The 22,339-nt window shown below is 37.1% G+C and overlaps 1 protein-coding gene across 1 annotated transcript in view; it reads left to right on the top strand.

Moving 5' to 3' along the window:
- Window positions 1–510: 510 nt before the first annotated feature.
- limch1 (LIM and calponin homology domains 1) overlaps window positions 511–22,339 on the top strand; it is a 112,866-nt gene continuing 91,037 nt past the window's right edge. Inside the window, exon 1 of the mRNA XM_015381822.1 lies at window positions 511–758. Coding sequence (XP_015237308.1) covers window positions 657–758 — 102 coding nt within the window. The 5' untranslated portion in view covers window positions 511–656. The remainder of the gene's footprint in view (window positions 759–22,339) is intronic.

Genomic DNA, 22,339 nt, shown 5'->3' with positions numbered 1-22,339 from the left:
CGGTTGATTTTTGTAATTAGTTAATTGTAAATTTGGAGATTCTAAATGATATCCCTCCTCTGCTGTTTGTCCCACATGTGAAAGTGGGTGTGAGATCCCAAGCGTGCTGCTGTCCTCATTGGCTGCCGGGGGAGCGGCGCTGCTGTGTGTATTTTAGACCGTTGGAGCGATTCTTACTGTGGTCTGCAGAAGTCTCGAAAAGCGTCAAGTCAATATTATACAGGTAGAGCACCACCGGAAGTGTATTACTGTCAAAATAAGAGCACGCACTGGAAACATCCGTCTGTAACCACAGTAAAAACTTCTCACTCACCACAAAGATTATGCAAATACCTGCAGGTTAACTATGTTAACTTTGTTTTGCTTAAATCAGTTCTACTAATCGTTTCTAAATAGTGTGCGTCTGCACATTGGGGGTTTATTTTGAAGGTGTTCAGCCCCGGTTCTGAACACAACTGTGCGCACTTTGATGCTGCAATGACTAACAGGAGCGACTCTGTGGAGTGCACCAACTGGTTTGCTCGGCAGGTCGCTGGTGCTGCAGCTGCTGGAACATCTACAGCTATAACGGAGGAGAAGTAACTCATTGAAAAGGAATAACGCGGCTTTTGGCTGCAGGCGTTCACACTTAAAGAGAGGAACCAAGTCCTTCGTCCATGGCCAGTCCGGCTGCAGATTTTGGACAGTCTCATCAGCATCCCCCTGTCACACAGTCGGCCGCCGACTCTGCGTTTCTGGAGGCGCAGAAATGGATAGAGGTAAGTTTGGATCATGTTTTCTTTAAGCACAGGTGTTTGTTTATATACAGTAACCTTAGTCACTGTTCTGTAATTCATCTCTTTTTTGAACTACATGACGTTTTATAGTTTCTTCACCTGTTGAAACTAGAAAAAAACCCAATATATTACAAATAAATTCCTACACAGATTACCTATTGTTTCAAGCATTGCCTTATATCAGTATAATATAAATCCTTATATTATCCTTTAAACATTTAATATAAGCACCGGTTCATTATACTCTCCTAAGACTTGCAGAATGGGCCCAGTTATTTCTGTTATTCAGTGGCTGTTGCATGGTGCATGCTCCCTGAAAACAATGAATGCATCATGTGGAATGGATTTTTGCCCCATTGCAAGCCTGGTCAACAGTGTTCTCACACAAGCAAGGTTTTGTTTAGAGAGAATTTCAATCACTGCACTTGTCAACCTCCATTGCTTTTGAGTGTCATCATGCTTTCAGCTGCCCTCTTGTCAAAGCACAGCTAACCATCTAATCATCTGCCTCTAATGTGGACAACTTCTTGTAAGGTTGCATCCTTTTTGTATAAATAAGATTCAAACAATCTAAATTGCAGTAGTGGAGATCTCCTAAACCTATATATATATATATATTTTTGTAAGTTATTTTTATTTATGATAATGCAGAGCAGAAGCTTTCTGAAGATGTTTGACTATCTGAAGATGGTTGTTATTCTCTGTTGGTGAAGCCTTTAGGCCGTAAAACCTGTTCTACTGTTTTTGGTTATGTTGTCTAATGCAGGGAGATTGCACCATAGGATACTTATTGATTGAGCACATAAAATACATCCTTACCAGTTGAAACCTCCTCCAAGTAAAACACAAATCCTGGAAAAATACAGAAATATTACATAAATAAACATTTGAAGCTTTTTATATGGGAAATCAATGCTTTATTCTCTACTAGAAATATACTTATTAGGTTATTTATTTTTTGACTCATATTTTGGCAGCTCCTAATTTCTTCCATAAGGAGTAAAAATATGTCAATATGAGTATCAGTATGAATATGTCTCATATTTCTTCTTATATATGTTTGTACAACATAGCATCTTTTATTGCCTTCACTGAAAGACCAATGAACATGTCAGGCGTCTTTGCCGGCCTATTTCGCAGCTTCAAACTCCTTGGAGGACTATGTCACATCTTTAAAAAGCCACCATTGACCTAGAATTTGTGAGGCTTTGAGCAGAGGAGTGGAAGTGAACTGAAACTGCTTCTTTGTTGTTCCCCTCTCAGCTTTCTCTCTTGGGGCCTGACTTGATTATCCCCTCACACCAGTTGACTGTCGCTTGCTCCTGATAAAGCTCATAAATTCAAATCTTCATTCAACATCTTTACATCCACTTATATTTAGCTGCTGCTTCAGGTAAAATGTCAGCATCAGATAGAAGGTTATACATGGAGAAGAAATCAAAAGATACACAGAAGAGTTGAGGCTGGCTTGATCTCCTCACCAGTTTACTGATATTTAAAGCTAAGTTTTTCCTTTGCCTTATTTGAAGGCTCTTTAACTAAAAATTTGAATGTTGGCCTATCCATATTGCATGCAGAGTGGAATATGCTGAAGAAGATTCTCAGTCATCCAGGTCATAGTCATTCCAAAAAAGTAAAAAAAAAAACAATTCACTGGACTTTGTTTCCAAGTTTGAAGACGTTTTGCTTCCCATCCAGGAAGGGTTTTCAATTCAAAATGTCAGAATAAGTGTTGAGTTATAAGCTTTATATAGTAAGCTTTATATAGTAGCCTAAAAGCAAGTTTTTGGGCTACTATATAAACTTCAAACACTAATTCTGACCTTTTTAATTGAAAAAGCTTCAGTCCAGTGGATTTTTTTTTAAACTGTTTTGGAAGGACATGCAAAGTGGAAATACAGTAAATGCTCACATAGTGTGGATTTGTCAGAGAGAGAAAAACGGAATTACTCCCTTAAGTTATTTTGGAGATGGTTCATGCTAACTAAATATGGCTAACTTCTCTTTCCACTATTTTTACGAGTCTTATTTCGGCAGGTGGTCTCACCCTAATTAGTTTGAATGCTAAAATTATTTATATTACACTAGTGGGTTGTGTGTTTATTAATAGTAGGACATGGTGGTAAATGAGTGTGTCCTGATTTTTTTGGATTTATCTTGCATTAAAGAAATGGAAAGTACATTTTCGCAGATGTTTGTTTTAAGAATACAAGAGTGTAGGGGCTCTGTAATACTTTGGTCAGTGCAATGGAAACCATTGAAATCTGCCATTCATACCAACCTAATCTTGACATGTATACCTTCTACCTAAGTACTGCTGTATGCCACAGGCAAGCCTTTATGGAAACAGTATTCTCAATGGCTGTGACCTCTTTCCACAGGATAATACTCCTGCAACAAGGCAAAATATTTTAGGAATACTTTAAACCAACACTCATAAAATATTTCATAACCTTTGTTATTATAAGTCGACTTAAAACTAGCTGAATGAGACCTCTGTCATAGCCTGAGGGGGTCTGTATGTCTTTCACCAACACTAAGCAACTTAGAGTAGGGTGGCAGTAACCCTGCTATGCAAAACAACCACAAATGCACAGACTGCTTTCTTATTTTCAATATCATCATATGATATTGTTTCCCCACAGATAAATTCATTATCTCATCACTAGTCATTCTTTCACACAGTGTCTTGAAACAGAAATGTAGTTCAATCCAACTGCAGGGGACCGGGAGATCAGGTTTTTTCTATGCAATGCGCTGCTGCTCATGGGAAATGGGGTCTTCCTTCAGGCAAAACAATACAGCTTTTGTCCACCGTGGGGAGCCAAAAGCGACCAAAATTGAAAGTTATTTTGTACTGCTTTAAGCAACATAAGGTTAAATTGTAGGTGTTCAGTTGTCGCTCCAGATTCCAACTATGCCAAGGAATGTTACTACCAAAAGGACTTAAAGGATCTTATCATGGGCTGCTTTGGTAGCAAACGGGCAACCGACACTGGGTTCATGATGTCATACCCAGTTTTGTTTAATCCATTAAGCACATCTTCAGCATCTTATTTTTACAGATGAGGCGAATATTGTTATATATGTACATAAAGAAAAAATGCCAACTTCAAATTCCCATATTTTGACTTAAGATATGCTCCAGCAACAAGATTCAGACAAAAGGAATCCAGCAGGATTCTTTGAAACAATCCAGAACTTCAGCGAAGAATTGACACCTGCAATTATGACTTCTTTGATAGGTGTCTTTTCTCACTGTCATGTCAGCAACATGTCACTAATGATGGTGCTGTAGTTCCTCTGAACTTCAGAAGAGTCTGCCTGGCCGTTTGATGAGAGAAAAAGCCCACACTTTGTTAGGTTGAATGATTTGCGTTGTAGAGCCACAGGGCGTTTTGTATAAAGGGAATTCTTGATGACACCATCTAACTGTGTCTTCTTCTCTCTGAAACATCAGTATTTTGATCAATTATCTCTCTTCTAACTGGTGGTTTAGGGCAGTTCTACCTCCAGCAGTAATAAGAAATTATAACTGCAGGGGTGAACAAATGACAGGTTGTGTCATTTCAACAGTTGCTTTGTTCTCACTGAATTCAAGACATATGTATTGTAAGATGTTCAACTGAAATTCTTGAACAAATTAGAATAACCTAAAACTTAAAGACGAAATCAGAAATAATGCTTTTACATAATAGTAACTTCCTTATTTTACAGAGGGCTTATTAAATCAGCTGACAAGTCTTTGACATGTTTACAGAGAGTTAATCTGCAAAACAGTACATTTCAGTCATTTCTTTTTCAAATAGCTTTTATGAACACATTTCAGTGATTATTCTGTAGACTTAAGTAAATTGCTGTATTAAATGGATTATCAGCATCAACAATGTCTTTCTGATGTAGCTGTTTAGCTGTGTTATCTATGGCATTCTAGTATAAATGATGCTTCTTTTTACAATGTATTTTGTCCAGAGCTTTTGTAAGCTTTTTGTGTTTTCTTTTAAAGTAATGACAGATTTAGAGATTTTGAATAAATATGAAATGACCTGAATAAAAAAAGGGATGCTATTGACTTGATAATGTTTCTGTTCTGAGCAGACAGGGAAGCAGACTGATCAGTGTTATAAAGTTTCTGTTCAGCGTTGTTATTACCCTGATTGATACCTTATTTTTCATCTGGCTTTTGAAGTATGTACATATTATTTTACCTTTCCGACTATGATTGCCTTTGATGTAGGTCCAAGTGCCAGCGTCTTTCCTACAAAACAGATAGAACACACTAGATGTAGATCCAGCTATCAACCCAATGCAGACTTGCTCTGATGAAAAAACAACTTGTGAAATGACATTTTGCCAGTCTTAGCTGGACTGTATCTGTTTTTACATGTTATATTGTTAAATTCTACTGAGGTTTTCTTGTCATGTGGTGAAAAAGCTGTGTTCTGCTTCTGGATTCATGCCTTTGGCTAAAGAGTCTTTGCTTATTGTAAGTGGATTTTAATCTAATCTTTTGTTTTATATAAGATTGCCTGTGTCTGTCACAAGATCTGCAAACCAGATCTTGTGACAGAAACAGTCTGTGCTGTTTGGGAACAGCTTGTGCGAATCAAAGTGGTTGCTTTCAAAAAGTGCACATCCTTCTGGAGATTCAGAGAAACTTAACTAACTTTCAGTATTTAAAGGATGCCTATGTCAATAAGTGTTTCAATGCTCTTTGTAACATGGACAGGGGGACATAATTCAAGTATATCAAATATCATAAAATATCTCATTCTGGATTCTTCTTCTTGATCTTGATTCGGCCCTACCACTTACTGAACCATCAAAGACTATAATATATATGGCATAGTATGGATCTGTGAACAAACCAGTGTGGCTTCTGCTGACATCAGCACTCTTTAGTGTTGACACTGTTACTGAAGGAATAAGATAAGGCAGTTCTATTTGTCTCTGATGCCTTAATAGTTACCTCAGAGGAGGAAGAGATGTAAGAAGTTGTTAAAAAGTTGAGACATAGGGTATTCTTCAATTAAAGGAAGACTCATCAGTGTACAGCAAAGGTGCTCTCTTTTATCTTTGAGTATCGAACCTTTTGCTCTCATGGATCATGCAGTCAACAGTCATTGAATATGCAGGACTCACTCCACCTGTATGAGCCTCACACCAAGGATGTATGCAGGGACAGTGGAGAGGAAAAAAAGTCCCTTTTAACACAAAGAAGTCTTAAGCAGAACAAGGCTCAGTGTGAGCAGGCCTCTGTTGGAGCTTTGAGAAGACAGACGCAGAAATAAAAAGGATCATAGAAGCATTGATCCATAAATACTTTGTGTGCTAGGGAAAGTCAGTGTAAATCAGCTCCATAGGTGGCTATGATTGAGCAAGAAGCTGTTAAGCAGATGACCAATGAATCAAACGGGATGAAAGAGAGCAGATGCTGATCTTCAAAGTAAAAGTTGAGGCATTATTTATGTCTAAGAGAGAAACGGGACCAAACACAGAAAAACAGGCCCAACTCTATAAGTTAAGGTAAGGATCTGCATTCTCTGTAAAATACACAAAGTTTGCTGTTTTAGGAAATTGTGCTTCTATAACAAAAGTAATAGCTAACAAAGGATAACCCCCCCCCCAAAAAAAAACTGCTGTCTTTGTTTTTTTTCATGATGCTCTCTTTCAAAAAGCAAAAGGGAATCAGCTCCCACTTTAACTTCTCCTGTCTGGACTGCTAGAGAATCCAATTTAGTTTTTTTTTATGTCTGATTATTCTTTATATGTGATAGGGAAAACCACCAAGAGTTGCTACATACATATCCAAACCGTAAAAAAAAAAAGATTACTAAACAGTTATCGGTCTGATTTTACTGAAATTATTTTAAAGACATGTTTAACAAGCATGTCTTGTTGGAGTTTTTTCTCAGCGTTAAATAAAGTCATCGATTTTTTTAAATCAAGTTTTTTTTTATCCAAAAAATGGAAAGCCCAGATGAAAAGATGTCAGAGATATCTGACCTTGATGCATGGTTGCTGTCCTTAATGTGTTTAGTCTTTGTTGTTGACTTGCACAAACTGATCCTTTTGATACTTATGATTAAATAAATTATGGTCTGTCTGTTAGATGAACTGTTGAGCAACATTTGTATATCATCAAGAACTTGACCAGTCGTAATAAATAGGTTCTTTATTGCTAAGGATGACGTTTAACTCAGCAGAGGCCAGTCATGGAAGGGATACAACCATAACCATACCTACCAATTTGTTTTCCTTTCTAAACCCCTGCAGTCAAAAATCTTGTAATTATACATCAGCTTAAGATTTCCACCAATTAGCTTTCATTGTTGCATTTGATTTAATGATTTATTTGAGCTTAAATGATGTCTGTAATTACTCTGTCTGTGTTTAGTTTCAACCTGCCGCATGATATCATTTGCAATCAAGGTTCTTTGTAATTTCATCCTACAGAATGGACTGTAATGTTAAGGGCTAAGCTTCCTCTGCAGTCGCTGTTGGAGTACTTGGGCTGCATTGCTATGACTACAAGCTGTTAAAGAATGTAATTTTAGAAGGAAGTGTCTGTCTGAGGAGGATTTAGGCCACTTGAAGGATGTTCCATTCATCACTTGCTTTAGAGCTCTTATGAGCTTCAGATCCGTAATAAACAGAGGCTCCCCTATGCTTACTAACAGCGTGAGTTATGAGGTCAAAATGTGCTTGGTTTTGTCTGCTTGATAGAGCATTTTAACTATCTATTTTGGATGTATCCGTAAACTTGTTGTATTTTACTGCCTTTTCTTGTTTGATTAAAAAGATTTAAACACTGAAGAGCAAAAGCTGAAGCATAACATTTAACAACTGTTTAGTCTTTTGGTTCAGCATCCATTTTTAACTGATAACAGAGAGCAGAGGGCAGGAATTTGCACCTTTGAGTGTACCTTAACACAAACCAGACATGGGCTGTGTTGAAGATCTTGGCAAGCATTTAGCCATTGTCACTTTCTAAAAAGTGTATTTAAAAAAAAGCAAAAAACCTGTGCAAATTGCCTTAAGATTTAATTTTCACGTTAGAAATTATTTAGTTTCAGACCTTTTTCTCCAGTACATCTAGTGTATTCTGTACAGCTGAGCTATGACTAATGATAATATGTACCGCAAAAGTAGAAGGTGATATGTTGGTCATTTGCATAATGGGATTTTTCTACAGTAATAGGCCTTGTGAAGCTTTATTTAGTAACAGCTAACAAGGACCACAAGCAGTTTGCCACCTCAATGTTGAATCTTAACAAAACAATCGTATTTAGGGTTTCTATACAACACAATGGAGTGAAATTTACTGGTTAGGCATAGAATTATGACTACCAACATATGATTCTTCATATCAATTATCCATCCATCATGGCACCTATAGCAGCCTCAAAAATACACTGTCACAGAGCAACGAAATTAACTCTCTGCATTTATCCCATCATCTTGGGGAGAAGTGGGCTGCCATTGTGCGGCGCGCGGGGAGCAGTGTGGGGTTAAGGGTCTTGCTCAGGAACCCAGAGTGGTAGTCTGTGGAAGTGGGGCTCAAACTCAGAACCTCTGGGTCCCAAGTGTAATGTCATAACCACTAGGCTGTCACTCCCCTTAAAGTGATGCTTTAGAATAGGATGCTAGATTAGTACAACTTCTACCACGTAAGTACTGGTGATGCTGAGTAGTCATAAAAGTATTAAATATGAGCAAAACCCTGATAACAAGTTTTTATTGTAGTATCTAAAATGCTGAGCAGTGAAACATAGAGTTTCATATTATATCCATGACAGCTAAGATGCAGTAAAAGGGGCCTTTGTTTGCATTAGGGAAGTGTTTCTTGAGTGCTGAGGCTAAAGCCAACTTCATTATTTTGATACCATAAATGTTATCAAACATAGAAGTAATACTAGGACAAAGTACTGGTTTAAAGTTCCAAGTATTAGACACCGGTATTGGTGCATCCCTTCTTTATATGGGGGAAAAATCTAGATGTAATGACTTGATTAACTTAAAAATCATAGTGTTTAAACAGCATAGTAGTTTAAAATGTAAGCTAATTATCCGTTTTTTTATTACAGTTTTCAGCATAGATGACGTAGATCTAACCGTGCTGTCTACATTTTGATTTATGTTCTGAGGGTTTCCATTTTCTGCTGACCTGAGAACCTCTTCCTTTAATTCTGTCCTTTTGTTCAGTTAAAAATTGGAATCTATATTCACCGTATCTTTACTTAACCAACAACTCCAATTTAAATACTCTTATTGAAATAGTGATTTATGATTCTTGGACCATTAAATTTGGTTCTATATTCCTTGTTATGGTAATTTTAGATAATGAAAGTTAGGAACACTTTTCCTTAACGGTTAATAACAGTTCTTCCTTCAGTTTAATACTGTTGTAATAAATTGATCAAAAGTGCAGATACTTTATTGCTTACTTCACATGATTACAGTTCAAAGGAGATCTAAACACAGTCTTTTGATCTCACAGCTTTGCATGCAATATAAATTAATACTTTTGATGTTTCCTTTTCCATCTCAGGGGTTCAAATGCTCCTGGAATAAGATATCAAGAAATGTTTTTGTCACTGACGACTGTATCCTGTTAGTGTGGATACAGCTAGATTTTCTCTATAGCATTGTGTTTGATTAGAAGGGTAGATGGTAGAAACCCTTAAAAGGCTTGACTTCAAGATTTTAGATTTAGGTAATAAGATTTTTCAGAAATCTTTTTAATTTTAATAATATTTTCACAGGGACCCTGAGTCTTACTTGATGACTTGATTTAAGTAAGATTTTGAGTTGAGACTTTGACAATATTGATCTGTATCGCTTGATTCTTCACCTCACTGATGTGTCAGAAAACTTGTTAATGACTTAAAGGAGAATTCCGGTTTTTAACACTTTTAGCCCATTTTCTGTAGTGTCCAGGATGAAATCGAATGATCGACACCAAAATTTTGACAATTGGTCCTGTCTCTGCTTTTTGGCTCATGCAGAATCACCCCCTGGCTGCTTCAGAATGGCTTTCATAGTGCATGTCCGATAATGTCCTTAAAACAACCTTAAACATTCTTTTTTTAAAATATGCTACTCACCGGGTCGTCAGCGCTGTTCAATGACGTTCCAAAAAAAGTTTCGTAAAGAAAAAACGTTCCTGTAGTGTTTTATTTAGCATTTTGTAAATCCCATTGAGTTCTGTTGGAATAGTCAATATTCCCCTGCCACCGGAAACGGAAATGGGGCCTGTTTACACAGTTGTAGTCTTTTCGCTTCACTCTGTGTACTCCGACGTCGAGAATCAAGAATCCACCTTTCGTATTCCATTTTCAGAGTTTTTTAAAGTGTTTAACAGAGACGTTAGCACCTCGACGTCGGAGTACACAGAGTGAAGCAAAAAGACTACAACTAAGTGTAAACAGGCCCCATTTCCGTTTCCGGTGGCAGCGGAATATTGACTATTCCAACAGAACTCAATGGGATTTACAAAATGCTAAATAAAACACTACAGGAACGTTTTTTCTTTACGAAACTTTTTTTGGAACGTCATTGAACAGCGCTGACGACCCGGTGAGTAGCATATTTTAAAAAAAGAACGTTTAAGGTTGTTTTAAGGACATTATCGGACATGCACTATGAAAGCCATTCTGAAGCAGCCAGGGGGGGATTCTGCATGAGCCAAACAGCAGAGACAGGACCAATTGTCAAAATTTTGGTGTCGATCATTCGATTTCATCCTGGACACTACAGAAAATGGGCTAAAAGTGTTAAAAACCGGAATTCTCCTTTAAAGTTTACACCATTGGAATTGGACTTCACTTGGTATATTTAACTTCTTGCCTTTAAACCCTTTTTATAAGTAATAGCTTGACCCAACTCTAAAACAGATGTTTAAAAGGTTCATGTTCAGTAGAAGTATTATGGTTAAACTCTTATCTACCTGACAGGAGGATGATATACAGGTGAAACAGGAAGGTTAGCCTTATCTGGTAACATCTGCAGGCCCTTAATTTTACAAGCAAATTTATTTAAATCATTTTGCATTTGGTTGCTGTACTCGATGACGACATCATTTGACAATAAGTCTCATTGCAATTATGTCAGCCATATTTTTGGAGAACTAAAGTCCATAGTTACAAATTTTTCATCAAAAAGATACATATTTCAGAAATGATACACCCACAGAAAATCTAGAGCAGGTTAAAATTTATTAATTTTACTGACATATTAATATTATTGAAATACCATTTTATAAAAGTAATATAAAAGTAGCTGTTTTATAAATGTGGACTGGTCCTAAGTAAAATTTTCAAAGAACTGCTTTTCCTTCTGCTTATAATGGCAATGTTGACACAGAAGGATTCACCGTGCAGCAAGGCTGAACGGGCTCTATGTCGGTCATGGCTTGAGGAGGTTGTGGTTTTTTAACTTCAAAACCACATCAGCATAAAATCAATTTTGCATGCAGATAGTGGCCGATATTGGATATATAATCTAAAAATGGACATACACTGGATATACACTGTCCAACTATAGTCCAACTCAAATTATCATTGTCCTTCATGAAGTGGCTCCACACCTGACCGTTCCCCTCTCTCTGTGAAATGAGTATTTATAAATCCCGTGTGTTTAATGGCTAATGGGTCTGTTCAATGGCTAATGGGAGGTGTTTTGTATTAATTCATGTTTAAAAGACTCTTTGACAATAACACCACATAAATATCAATATGTCATATTTACAAACAACTGAAAAGTTCCCTTCCACCACTGAACACAAGGCTAGGTTTAATTAGAAATGGTGCCGCTTTTAAAACATCCAAACAGGATTACAACTAAATACATAAGTCAGAGCCTTTTAAAAATCAACTTCTGAATTTATGAGCCCCAGTACAGCCTGCATGTCAGCACGAAGTGTAGTGGGACACAATATAATAATCTTATTTTTGTTTTAAAACTTACACAGGGCTAAAATGCTAATATGTATGCCACAACTAGCGCATATAAAATTTGTCTGCTCTCCTTAACGCACCCTAACAGCATGTTTCTATGAGGACATTTGTTGTCAGGGGGTACTAGTGTTTAGTTTTATAAAATAGCAGCTTACCAGGGAGTAAACTACATACTTTATCGCTCTTCGTCCACCTCCATGCTTACCTCAGCAGCAGCTGTGTAAGCGTGTTTGTGGGGAGGGACGTTGCAGAGCAGCTCAGTCTTCAGGAAGGGAGAGGCAGAGGAGCAGAATTAGCACCCGGTGAAATTTTTTTCCTGCTGTATGAGGCAAAAATAGAATTTGTATACCTATTTTCTCCATCAGACTTATCCCAGAAGTGAATGGGCGAGAGGCGGGGGACATAGAGACAACCAGGATACAACAACCATTCACGCACACACATACACACACACACACCCAAGGAGAGAAGCCAATTAACCTAACAGTCATGTTTTTGGACTGTGGGAGGAATTCAGAGTACCCAGAAAGAACCCACGCATGCACAGGGAGACATACAAACTCAATTCAGAAAGACACTGGGCTGGGAAATGAACCCTGAACCTTCTTGCTGTAAGGCATTAGCATTACCCACTGCCCCACTGAGCAGCCCAATTTTTTCAAAATCTGACTCATTTTGGCTGTCGATTAATGAGCCAGACGCTAAAATCGGCCTGATAAATGTCCCACCGACAATCTCTCTCTACAATCAGTCATATAAAGTTTTTCGTGACTGAAACTATGAGCCTTATCATAGTATCTTTATCGCTTTTAACAGTACTGGGATGGCTGTATAATCATGCATCCATCAACTTGGCGGCAAATCTTAAATGCTTCTCCAGCTTTAGCTGGACATAAATGTTTATATTGTATTTTGAATGCTACTCCTGTCATATCCCTCTTGCAATCAGATTTTGCACTGTTGTATACTTTATTTTGTACTTTTCCTCTCTTCCCTTACCTCTGCTGGGTGCTTTGGACTCACTTGGCTCCATTACTTGTTTACTCACTTGTTTACTCATGTGCAATGTCTTACCTCCAGTCACATTGTCTTGATGTGATAAACATACACTTATTGTAAATATACAACTGCACTTTGTTTTCTAACAAAGACAGCAAAAAAAACAAGGTATAAAACACAAAACAGTATATAATAAGCCAGATTTAAGGCCTCATTTTACCAGAAGAGATTTGTATGTAACCAGAGTAAGCTTCTGGCTTAGAGATGTACAGTATGATTGTAGTGTATGACTACTGGTAGGTCCCTTAAAATTAAAATATGCTGGAGTCCACCTGAAAAATTAAAATTGGTTCTCATTAAACAGAATATATAATGTTGTCACTTCAACACAATATGTTAAAGTGCATAGAAAATCGATCTATCGTCGAGAGATGATTCAGGACTCTGAATGGTCTAGAGATCAGTTAATGGTTCTTCTCTCTGTATGCTCCAGCTGTCCAAATCTACAGGTCTAGAGTGGTTTTTGCTTTGATTAGGCTGAATAAAATTCCTCCTCACTCCTTTTGGGACATTGTAAGAAGTGTCAGACCATGGCATGACCAAATTAAAGATGAGGATAAAGACAAAGAAATATCAAAATCACTGTAAAGAATAGAGCCCAGCATGTGTCATGTGCCCACTGTTTCTCCTTGTGTCTTTGAGTACAGCTCTATGTGGGTGTGTGTTTGTGTATTCTGCCTGATGTCTAAAGTCTGTCTGTGACAAGGTGAACAGTCATCTTACTGCAAAGTGTGTGCATGATCATGCTCTGAAAGAGAGACAGCTTTCAACAAGGGAGATTAAAGCAGGCTAGTATTCAAACTGCACTGCAAGACACACACACATGCAGACACAAACAGCCCTTTCCCAAAGAGAGCCAGCTGGCCATGTGCCAGGCTGCAGCGTTGCTCTCCACAGGGAAGCTAGAAGGTAGTGTTACTCAGCACACTTGGAGCTAAATCTAATATATAGATCATCCGATAAGACACTGATGGGTGACAACAACATAGGGTGTGTTAGGAGTAGGCTTTATAAATACTCATTTCATGGAAAGTCATATACATTTTTGACTTTTCTGAGTTTGGTTTTATTTAAAATTAGTCAAAGTTGAGTCAAAATTCTTGCTTGTACAGGTACTGTAAGGATAGCCAGTTATTGAAGTAACGTTCTACTTGCAAACAGTAAATTTTCTTGCAAAAAAAATGAACTTCATTGATTTGACATTGAGAGACACTCAATAATATTCCAGCAACAAACTTTTTCAGTACTTTAGTCTTTGGTTTGCTTATTGTAAAAAGTGCCTCATTGTAGCTTTTATTTAAGCACATCTTCAAATATTCCAAATAAAGTATCCTAAAATGTGCTGACAAAAAAGACCTGCTGTTTTAATAAGAGGCAGCGTTAGTGTTTATCAACAAAACTAGAATAAGATGCACATACCGGCTTGGTTCTCCCATTTTAAACAGAGCAAATTACATGTACTAATGACATATTGAAATTGGCCATGACAATAATATGAAGTTCTCACACATGCAGTTGAAGGTAATAATAATATCAAATTAGCTGCACTTTACCTAAACACGACATGCCACGTTCAGTGTGTGCCACATTCATACATGTATGTCTCCTCTAAGGATGCTTATGTTTCCTTTCTCTTTACAGTACGTGTTATAGATGTGATTGAACTTGTGTCTCAGTTAAATGTCATTAATACAGATGGCCTCTACCTATTTGGCTCCTTTTCAAGTCAGAGGACTCCGAAGTGTTTTACACATCAAAAGCAAGTTTTAGAGTCTCTATACTCCAGTAAACGATTAATCGATCACTAAATTAGTTAACGATTATTTTGATAAACAAAGGATCACGATTCATTGTTTCAGCACTAGTTCAAACTGCCAACCTTCCTGTTGCTGGGCAAACTCCTGCACCCTATGCACTGTCTGTATACTATGCCATTGTCACCCTTATTATTATGTTGCACCATTATGGTAATACCATTATGATTAAAACTTTTGTATTCTTGATTTTGATGGTGTTACAGATTAAATATTAAATCCCATACATTTTCTACAAAAACCTTACAAAGTTTTTCTACCTGAAAAATAACAGCTTCATGTTCACTAGTGCTAGAAGTTGGTTGGAAAAGGAATCAAAGTGCTACACTTTACACTACATCTTGTGTGGTCTGGGAAAGGAACATTGGAAAACAATAACATTTTATGTTATATGTCCTTGAACAAACTGAGCCTTCCTAGGCTGAGTTTGAGAAATCAGCAATACTGTACGAAAAGAAAACAAACCTGATCAAAAGCATTCTTGTGGTAAATCTATTTGTGCATTCTTCTTGTAATTAAATGTGTTTCTTAAGTTTTGACAGGAAAAGTAAAACCCCTTGAGCTGTTTTGAGTTTATATTGTTCCTTTGAACAAACTTCATAGGCAAAGCTTTTATGTTCACTTGAACACCCTGTTTTCTTTTAATTAAACAGGAGCCTAAAATAAAAATGGAGCTAGCAGTATGAACACATTACATAAACCTTGTTGCTCCATGTCACTTGGCTTCTAATCTGCCCAAACTCCTTATTGTCCACATTCCTTCCCACATGAAATGTGCCTTTTGCCTTGCTTTTATTTCATTTATGATTTGTTTTGGTATATAGAGACATTTTCAAATTCTGATTCTGAATTTCTCTTACTTTTTCTCCTACTTTGGGCTCCTCTGAGTGCGCCACATGAGATTCAACAAATGTTCTGAACTTAAGTAAATTATTGTAAATGATCCTCGTAAATGTGATGTGTACCACCTGTGAATAAGTGAGCGTGCATTCACGAGAATTGCAAAGGCTATGACAGTGCTTGTCAGAAGGTGTCCATTCACAGAAATGGCACTGAATACAAAAAATAGAGACTACCAATTTGGAGATTGAGGTTCTGCTGACAGAGAGCTGAGCAGCAGCAATAAAGAACCAGTAAAAGCCAAGTAGTGGGGAATAAATGACAATAGCTCTAAATGACGTGTCACCTGTTGGTTGCACTGTTAGATACTGTAAGTAAAAACTAAAATAATATAAAAAAAAATCCAAATGAAAATATTTAGTAACACTCAGGAAGTTTGCGGAGAGTCAATCGAAGAAGGTAGCCTTTGGTGAATTTATTTGACAGAGTCGTCTTTAGGGAAGTGGATACGAAAAAAGACGTAGGAAACAATGACAGGAGTTGAGGTTCATCACACTGCTAAGCAGAATCACCAGTGGTAATTGTGTGGCATGGTAGGGAAGCTTGTATTTTTATGAATGCCTGAAATTTCATGATTACAGAGACTGACTGTAAGAAGATGTTGTCTGCTCATGCACTCTTTGTTATCTGAGAAACGAACCTTAACTGAACAACGCCAAGCCCTACTGTTGAACTAGTACCATACCTTACCTTACCTTACATCATTTACACTACAAAAGTGTGGTGCATATGGGGCTATAGTGACCCTAAAACCACACCGAACCCTAAACTAACCCTAACCTAAACTCAAAGAATGAAACTTTACCATCTGGGGACACGTTGAATATCCCCATTTGGACCATTTAACACCTGTACTGAATGTCCCCACAATGGGGGATGTTTGACAATACACTGCCCCCAGTTGTAACTCAAAAAAACCCCACACTTGTGTACTGTTAATCTCCGGATCACGTCCGTCATCCCTTTATAACACTCTTCATCTCTCTTATACAACACATAAACATAAAAATGTTAGCGGCAGTAGCCTAATTTGATAAATTAAGATGGAGCCAAACCTCAAAATGAAACATTCCGTGTAAAAGCAAAGCCAGAGCAACTCCATGAAGTGAACTGAATGCATTTCTCACTAGTGGAACAGTTATGCAGAACCATCAGTCATCAGTCCAAACCAAGTTTAGATAACAGCTGACTGTTTGAGCAGGACTGTTACATCAACTCTGGAGCACTTGTAAATTGAGTTTGTGCCGGAGAGAAGTTTGAAAAATAGAAAAATGCAAAAAAAATTTTCTCCTAAATCACTTATATGAAGTGAAAGAAAAATGTTTTTTGTACAAACGGTTCTTTCATGAGACCCCTTGATTTTTGGATCCATGTACTGTAGGTTTAGAAACCAGGGAATGAATTCTTTAGAAAACCAACACTTTTCAGTTTTCTTGTTCAGTTTTAATGAAGATTTTACCATTATTAATGTATGTCTGCTATTTTTAGAACTGTCGGGTTATGAGAGGAGTAGGTCATCTCACTGCTATGATTAGCTTTAAATTCATTTCGTAAGGTGTTTTTCTGAAACCTGCTTTAGTCATAAGGTATATGAAGCTTTTAGAGGCAGAAAAAATAGGGCCTTTTGAGAGAGGAGGCAATGACTGATGTTTTATCACTGTACAGAGGATTTTTCTAATTAGGCCAGGCAGGATGAGCTGGTATCCTAGTTTTCTAAGCCGGCACTCTAGAGAGCTGGACTCTTTCTGACTGTCGAGGGAGTAAGTGAAACATGACTGACAATTGAGATGTGCTAATGTGAGGCTTGTTTAAGAAACCTGCAATTTTGACTTTTTCTAATAGATATTAGGCAACAATGTACAATATTTTATTTATATCACACTTTTGCATAACATTAACCCACTAAGGGCTGAATTGATTAATAAACTTTCTGTGTGGATAATATGTTTGTCCTGCATGTTTTAGGTTCTTCCATGCCTTCACAAACCTGCCCTGCCACATGTGGTGGCTTCTGATGAGGGGTCGCAATCATTTGATGCAGGTGTGCTGGAGTAGAAACGCATCTAAAACATGCAGGACAGTGGCTCCGACGGACCCAGTTATAAAAAAGATGACCCGGACTAGGCCCAAATGGTTAATAGCAGAACTGAAACTAAACACGTCAGCACCAGGCTTCTGATAAGTATATTATTCAGAATATTATATATGAAGAGATTTTTAATTTAGAAAATATGATTTTATATAAAATTGACTGCTATTGTTTCTCTGCATGGGGAGCTATAGAAGTACATGGGTATTTTCTCCAATCTTAGCTCATGTTAAGAGGAGACAATGATTTTAAATTTGGAGTTTTTAGGTCTTTTCCTATTTTAAAGCATGTTAATAGGAGTTTTGAATTATTTCATAACTTTATCAGTACGGTTAGACAGTGATGTTTTTCCTCAAACAAAGTTCGGAACATAAAAACCTAAAGAAAAAAAAAAATCACCATAATGCTACCTCTGCAACAAACTACACTCTTGGGACAATAGTGAGACTAACACTGTTAACAAACACGTCCATATGATGACCAGACACAGAGACTCATCACTCTAAAGAAAACATTTCCACTGATCTAGAGTCTAGCGGTGACAGGTTTTACACCACAGGATTTGAATTTGTGAAATGCTCTTGGTGATGCAAGGCTTGGCTGCAGGCGATCTGCAATTAAAAGCCATATTACAAAACAGACGCCTAACTTTGTCTACCAATTTCTGGCTCAGAATCTTTTTGTCTTTGACTTTTTTTCAATTACCACTAACAAATGTAGCAAAGAAATGACTATGCTCCAGACGGTGACCAATTATTTCACAAATGCTTTTGAAGGAGTGTTTTTGCAAGTGACTTGATTGGAGCAGCTAAATGAATTGATAGATGAATGTGGAAAGTACTATGTGCAAAGAAAATACTTCAGTCATTTCAAAGTTCATAGCGATGTGTATTCTTTTCTGTTCAATTAAATTCCGTAACATGTGGTGTTCTTTTATATGGAAATATATGAATTTTTCATTCTAATGATGTAAACAAGTTGTGCTTTTTTGCCTTGTAAAGTGTTTCCTAGTGAACCTGTTTTGATTTGCTGTTATGTAACTAAAACTGGTTTGCATTTATTTAAACTCAACAGTACCTGGATTAGAGTCTCGCTGTAGTTGTTGGATCCCATTTATAATTTAATTGACAGCTTGATTATTTGTAAATGCTATATTGCTGATGATATGAAGTAATGCTTATGATTATGGATGACAGATGAGCTGATAGGATTTTTGGTTCAAGACCCTTCTGATAGTAAGATCAGCCTCCTAGAGTGAGTAAGAAGAGACAGCTGGTTTATGTCTGTTTTGTTTGCGGTGAAGGAGTGAGGAGTGAAAAAGTTTTTCAACCAACAGATAGTGGTTGTTTATGAAATGTTTTCAAACTTAAGCCAGAGTTTTAACACAGGCAAGGGTGAGTCAGATCCCTTTGCTTGAAATCAAAATATCTCAATTTTTTTTCTCTTTTAGTACGTTGAGAAATTCCTCCTCATGAACAACACATGCATTTTCTTTTCTTTTTTGTACTTACCATAATGCAAGAATTTCCAGAACAGCAGTAAAAACATAACACATAGCACATTTTTTGTTTATATTTGCATTGTATTGAAAAAACAGGAATCCCTTGCTTACCAACTTTATGCATGTTTTGGACATTGAATGGTAAATGGAAAATGTGTCTTTACATAGTGATGATCCCCAGTCTTTGAGCTTAGAAGGACCCAATGCCATCCCTCTAATCATTCACCTCCTCTGCAGATCTCTTGTCTTTATTATTATTATTATTTTTAGCTCAGATGTTTGCCTGGTCTACTGCAAAACATTAATCTAATTTCCAGAAGAGACATTCCTGCCAGAAGAGACATTTTGAGAAATTGAAAAATTATGTTAGCCCAAGATTTTTCTTGGGTATGGATCATTTAAGTCTTAACTGTATATTGCTTATGTGCATATACTTAAAAACAATGATCTTATAGTACTGCAATAGACTGGTGACCTGCTCAGGGTGGACCCTGCCTCTCGTCCATAGATAGACTACCAAACCGTGACCCTGACAGGACTAAGCGGGGGAAGATGGATGGATGGATGGATGGATGGATGGATGGATGGATGGATGGATGGATGGATGGATGGATGGATGGATGGATGGATCTCATAGTCCCAACCTGCACATGCCCCCCCATTTTTTAGTCCTTTTTCCTGATGGTATGCACCACATGCAATCCTGAATTAATTATAATGGCATGTTAACTTGTTGTCATTGTCCTCATGTCAATGTTCTATAGCAAGTTGCATTTTTCCAAGAAACTTTGTAGAAACTGCATATGTGATGAGCCTTTTGGGAAAAACACAGCCTTCATTCAGATAAGGTTTAAGTCTCATCTAATGTTATTGTTGGCTCTTAAAACAAAAGGCTAAAATAACAGGCCCTCTTTTTGAATTGTACAGATATAGATGACTCAGGTCCACAATGAATGGAAGCTTTTAGAACTGAGTGGGATAGGTTTCATTGTTCCCCCCACACTGTGACATACTCATTGCTCTGTGCCCCCAACATTCCTAAAACCCCCTAGTAGTCATCCATTCAGACACCAGTGTACACACACAAACCTGCCTCCCCCCATTAACAATGTGTGCAGCTGACAGACTCTGGAAATTAACACAATTGTGCTTCAACTGACCGACGCTTGTCTGCATTGTAAAAATAAATTTCTTATCTATAAATCTAGATTAATCTCCATCAGTGAGGATAATTTATTTGGTTTTTGTTTTTTTTATTTGATGTCAAATCTAATCAGTATTTGTTTTTGCTTCAAATTGTTATTGATAATAGCTACCAGACCAGTAAATGGCCTATCCTTGCACTCTCATCCGATACTTTTTGCCAGCTGTTTTCTTACCTTTAAATAGCATTTGCAACATTTAACTTACCTGTCTAGAAGGAAAGCAGTAACCCCTGCATGGCTTCTAAGCCCCTTTGCTTCCTTAAGTTGACACTAATGCTCTAAAGGCTAATCAATGTTCATCTTCCTTTTGCTTTTATCACATTAAAAAATATATTGAATCTGAGAACTGTGACGTCAAGAAGAAGCTATATCTCAGCTATCATGCAATCATGGTGATAATTCTTATATAATAATATAATATATTTTCAGTAAAATTAATACTGATACTCTGCACCATTCTAGATGTTCTGTTGATGTATTATTAAAAATAACAACGAATTGTTTGGATTCATAGCTACATATTCATGCAAACTGTTAGCATTGATGTCTTTTTTATCGTATCTTTTTTATTTGGCTTATAGGACAGGCATAAACTGTATGATTTTATTTATTTATTTTTTTTGCCCTTTTTGGGTCAATTTTTAAGTCATGCAAGAATTATTTGAATTGGCTGACAATCCAACTAACAATCTAATTGACAATCTAATTGGCTGACATTTTAGAACATTCTAATGTTTGTGCAGTGTGGGGACTATAAATCTGATATTCGCGACAAGAGTACTTCTGGAGAGGTTACTCGAAAATGTTATTAGCACCCAGAACAGTGGTGAGAAGTTTGGCGTCCATTCTTCGCCTGCTTTGTGTGTCGACTATCACAGTTGCTACTTGAAAAAGCGCTGTATAGGTACAGGCCATTTACCTTTAATGAGCTTTAGTAATATTTACTGATGAGGATTCATGACAGGTCCAATCTGTGTTGTATCTTGCTCAAGATGCACCTAACCATGGACTCTATCCTATATTTTACTTATTTTTCATATTGAAATGCAAATGTTCTTGCTCTCATTTTACACTGTGGATGTCTGTGTTTGTGCCCGTGTGTCTTTGTCTAAAATCATTCAAAGGATTTCCTTTAAAATTGCTTTGTTTTACAGATATAAGTTCTTCTTGAAATGTTTCACCACTCTCAGTTTTGCCTAATCTCGATTAGGCTGTAAGGGATAACAACTTCTGCTGAAAGGCAAAGTGTGACTTAGAACAGTAGGAGTCCTGTTCTCCGGAACTGCTGAAGGTCAAGCCCTGTGTAATGGCAGCGGCAGTCGGAGGGCTCCTCAGACTCCTTCAGACCTGGTTCACAGCCAGCCCTGCAATTTAGGAAGTCTGCTTGTTGATTGCTGGCAGTAGTTTAAGTTTTGCAGGACATTAACGTTTCACATGGATGGGCTAAATGCTTTCCAAAGTTGCTTCTTGTTCTCTATTTGGTTTTACCTTGATATTAACTAAACAAGCTAGTATCCAATAAATGCAAATAAAACGACTAATAATATAGAAAAAATATATATAAATTAAAAGCCATAATATAACGCTATTAATCATCAAAGGGAAGACAAGCACAGAGTATTTACCAGACTTACTTTAACAGTTACTGTCAACTTGGCAAAGAAACCATTCAAAATGAAATATTTATTGTCTTTTAGCATTTATTTGAAAGCTCACTTCAATGTTTTTCATTGAACACATGATGAATCCAAATATCATGCGGTTTGACATGGGTCTTGGCAATATTTGGTGCTGATTTCTGCATACTTTTCATAGTCAACTTGGACTAATCTATCGGCTTGGACTCATCTGTGTTGTTCTGATTTGCATTACCAAATGCATACTGTATCTTGACAAGATTTCATTGCAGTGTAAAGTTTAGAAATAAAAAGCCAAACCATTTTGTAGATCCATCCATCCATCCATCCATCCATCCATCCATCCATCCATCCATCCATCCATCCATCCATCCATCCATCCATCCATCCATCCATCCAT

The sequence above is a fragment of the Cyprinodon variegatus genome, unplaced genomic scaffold, assembly GCF_000732505.1.
Source record: "Cyprinodon variegatus isolate N-32 unplaced genomic scaffold, C_variegatus-1.0 Scaffold242, whole genome shotgun sequence".
Taxonomy (NCBI): Eukaryota; Metazoa; Chordata; class Actinopteri; order Cyprinodontiformes; family Cyprinodontidae; genus Cyprinodon; species Cyprinodon variegatus.
The sequence above is the reverse complement of the archived record's forward strand: the minus strand, read 5'-3'. Positions and strand labels throughout refer to the sequence as shown.